Source organism: Acanthisitta chloris, unplaced genomic scaffold (genome assembly GCF_000695815.1).
Source record: "Acanthisitta chloris isolate BGI_N310 unplaced genomic scaffold, ASM69581v1 scaffold209, whole genome shotgun sequence".
Lineage (NCBI taxonomy): Eukaryota > Metazoa > Chordata > Aves > Passeriformes > Acanthisittidae > Acanthisitta > Acanthisitta chloris.
Window position 1 is genome coordinate 5934 of NW_008692829.1, and position 2958 is coordinate 8891.

Consider the following 2958-nt stretch of genomic DNA (forward strand, 5'->3'; position numbering starts at 1 on the left):
TTTTAAAGGAGCAGGAAATCTTCAAAATAATACAACTCTGAATATCAGATAATGATAACCTATAAGTTGTAAAAGCAAGCTCTGAGTGGGAAGCATTTCTGAAGCAATGTTTGATAGTGAAGGAAGGTACCTTTCACAATGCTTTAATATGACTGTGATTCATGTCATTCTCAACTGAAAATACCTTTTTTAAGATATATTCCACAAAACAGTATTGCATCACTTGACAGTAAGCTATAATCTCACAGGTGACAATTCCAAATTTATTAAAATATTCAGAAGATTCCAAAATTGATTATTACAGAGAAAGCATAATCAGATGCATTTTAAAACCCTGCAAGATCCAAGCAATTTGCAGGGAGTCACCATTTCCCAGAACAAGCTAGGGAAAAGAAGGTGGAACAGATCTCATTTAATCCTAACCACCAAAACTTGGTGACTGAGGTTCTCACATCCATTGATGAAGAGATCTGAGCACTCCGTATGGTGATTCATCCCAGCTGTAGCAAACATCTGGTTTAGGGTTAGGTAAATTTCCTCTTGAGGTGCCTGTTTCTCCCTGCTATCCAGAGGAGAAGCCTGTCTGGATCCCTGTGCCTGTCATTTAGACAGCCAACATGCTGTGATCCATTGCTCCACCACAGACTTCAGAGGGCAGTCAGCACCAAAGCATTTTTCTTAATGTCATCAACACTACTGTGATACAAAAGGGTTCTTGTACACACATTGGAATAAACCCTTACCTTTCAACTTCTCATGACATGTGAGCCTGAATACAGTCTACATATGTATCAGTGAAAGAAGGCATAGTGAGGTACAACCTTGATGCAACTCATTTGGAATAGAGACTTGAACTTCAGGGGTGATATTTTGCTGCTGGATAAGCTACAGTGTGTACTTACAGCGAATTATCTTCTCCATGGAAGCCTTAAAGGGGCTGTGGGATGTCACAAACCAAGAGTATGAATGCTAGCTTTGCCCATCAATGTGCAAGCTGTCTCTGTTTCTCAGATTATTTTCAATTTTTCATATTAGAAATGAGAGTGCTAAATACCTACTTTAGAGCAGGTATTTTTCATGCCCTTCTCCTGTTACACTTTGTATAAGTATTTATTATTTTAAAAAGCACTGAAAATCTGGCATGCTCTTCCCTAGAAAATATCAGTAACTTCTGGGGTAGGGTAAAATTATTTCTGACTCATGGAATACCTTTTAACACAAAGTGAAACAGCAAGAAGTTTGAGAAACAGAAACTAAATAGCTTGGAGTCTGATGAAATGTGGGACACTTTAGTCTAGTTCTTGTTTAGTGGCATACATGGGGCCAGCATGGTTCCTATAAAGCCAGACAGGATGTATAAGCAAGGCTTTGTGAGGAAACACATTTGCAGGAGGTGCAATATTTTGTACCATGAAAGACATGGAGAGCAGAACTCTGCCCTGTGCTTGGCAAAATTGTGACCACCAGCAGGAAGCTGCCAAAAGCTGCCTTTGTGTCCACAGGATCAAACTGCTGTTAGCAAATTGACACAAATCATCAAACACATTTCTCAGGATCTGATTTTGCCTAGAATGAGGACTGCTGTTATCAGAAGACAAGATATAACAAAGACATTTTCTTCCAGTCATATTGCACAACACCTGAGGACACTGTCAGACTATCACGTGTGCAGTGCTGCCAATGCTGGTCCTTGCAGTCACCACTGAATGATCAGAGGGGGTGTCTGAGCTCAGATACCTTTTCCCAGGCCTGGCCATTGGATTTGTCTGGGCAATTTTCCCCTTGTGGGACATACTTTGCCAACAGTGTTCTTTGCCTGCTCCCCCCAAACTCACTCAAGATTTAGTCAATAAATCTATTTTATTTTTCAAAATATGATAGGGTAGGGTCTTGAACTTTAGTCTCTACAACTATGATAAGCATCTTTGTTACCACTTACTCCAACCAAAAGAAGTTATTTTTCTGTTATTTATGAGATATTTCGGTTTTAATGGCTAAATATAAAAAACATCCCATGAAAAACAAAGTATTTCCCAAAGAAAACAGAAAAGTGAATTGTCTGGCAGCTCCCAACCAGTTCTGATTGTTCTCACAATAACACAAAGATTACTTTTCACAATCACAGAAAGCATGAGCTATGGGAGATGAGGAATTTAAAATAACTTCTAATGATACACTTATGTAGGCCAGCTAAGGAATGCAATGTATAAAGTGCAGGAAGAATCACCTCTTCTTTCTCTGGAAACTCTTTCAATACTTTCAGTATGATCATATGATCTTTGTGTTCAACGAATTCAGTCAGCTGCTCTTCTGGAGCTAAACTGGAAAGCAAGAGACAGCCACAATCACACAAAGACTACATTACTTTTCCACAGAAAGCATGAGCTATGGGAGATGAGGAATTTAAAATAACTTCTAATGATACACTTATGTAGGCCAGCTAAGGAATGCAATGTATAAAGTGCAGGAAGAATCACCTCTTCTTTCTCTGGAAACTCTTTCAATACTTTCAGTATGATCATATGATCTTTGTGTTCAACGAATTCAGTCAGCTGCTCTTCTGGAGCTAAACTGGAAAGCAAGAGACACAGTATGTTTTGAGGAAACAATTCATATCCTGGTACCACATGAGGAAAGGCAACTGTTTTTATCAGAGTATCCATATATTTTCTATGTTTCACAGAAAGTAAGGTCCTATCCATACACATCATCTTCATGACTTTGGCTCCTTTTACTGAAAACTGAGCTAATTTATAAAAGGCCTTTTCCTAGCCTATAGTTTATGTACCTGAGTTCTAGCTTTTAAATGCTACCCTGTGGATCAGCATTTTAAAAGAAGTCTTCAGCCTTTCTTACAGAACAAACTTCAGGTATTCCAAACTCAGAGGGAAAAGCTAAGCATATAGAGAAATAAATTTGAGGCAATGTCATTCTGCATATTCCATAATTTTATTTCAT

General features: G+C 38.4%; 1 protein-coding gene across 1 annotated transcript; it reads left to right on the forward strand.

The window, feature by feature from the left end:
* Nucleotides 1-1328: 1328 nt before the first annotated feature.
* Nucleotides 1329-1651, forward strand: POLR2I (polymerase (RNA) II (DNA directed) polypeptide I, 14.5kDa; the record flags this gene model as incomplete). Its single annotated transcript, XM_009082789.1, is given in 4 exon segments — nt 1329-1408; nt 1410-1512; nt 1515-1569; nt 1572-1651. Coding segments are annotated over 4 exon segments (318 nt in total), but the record flags the coding sequence as incomplete, so codon positions are not given.
* Between the last annotated feature and the right edge of the window lie 1307 nt (nt 1652-2958).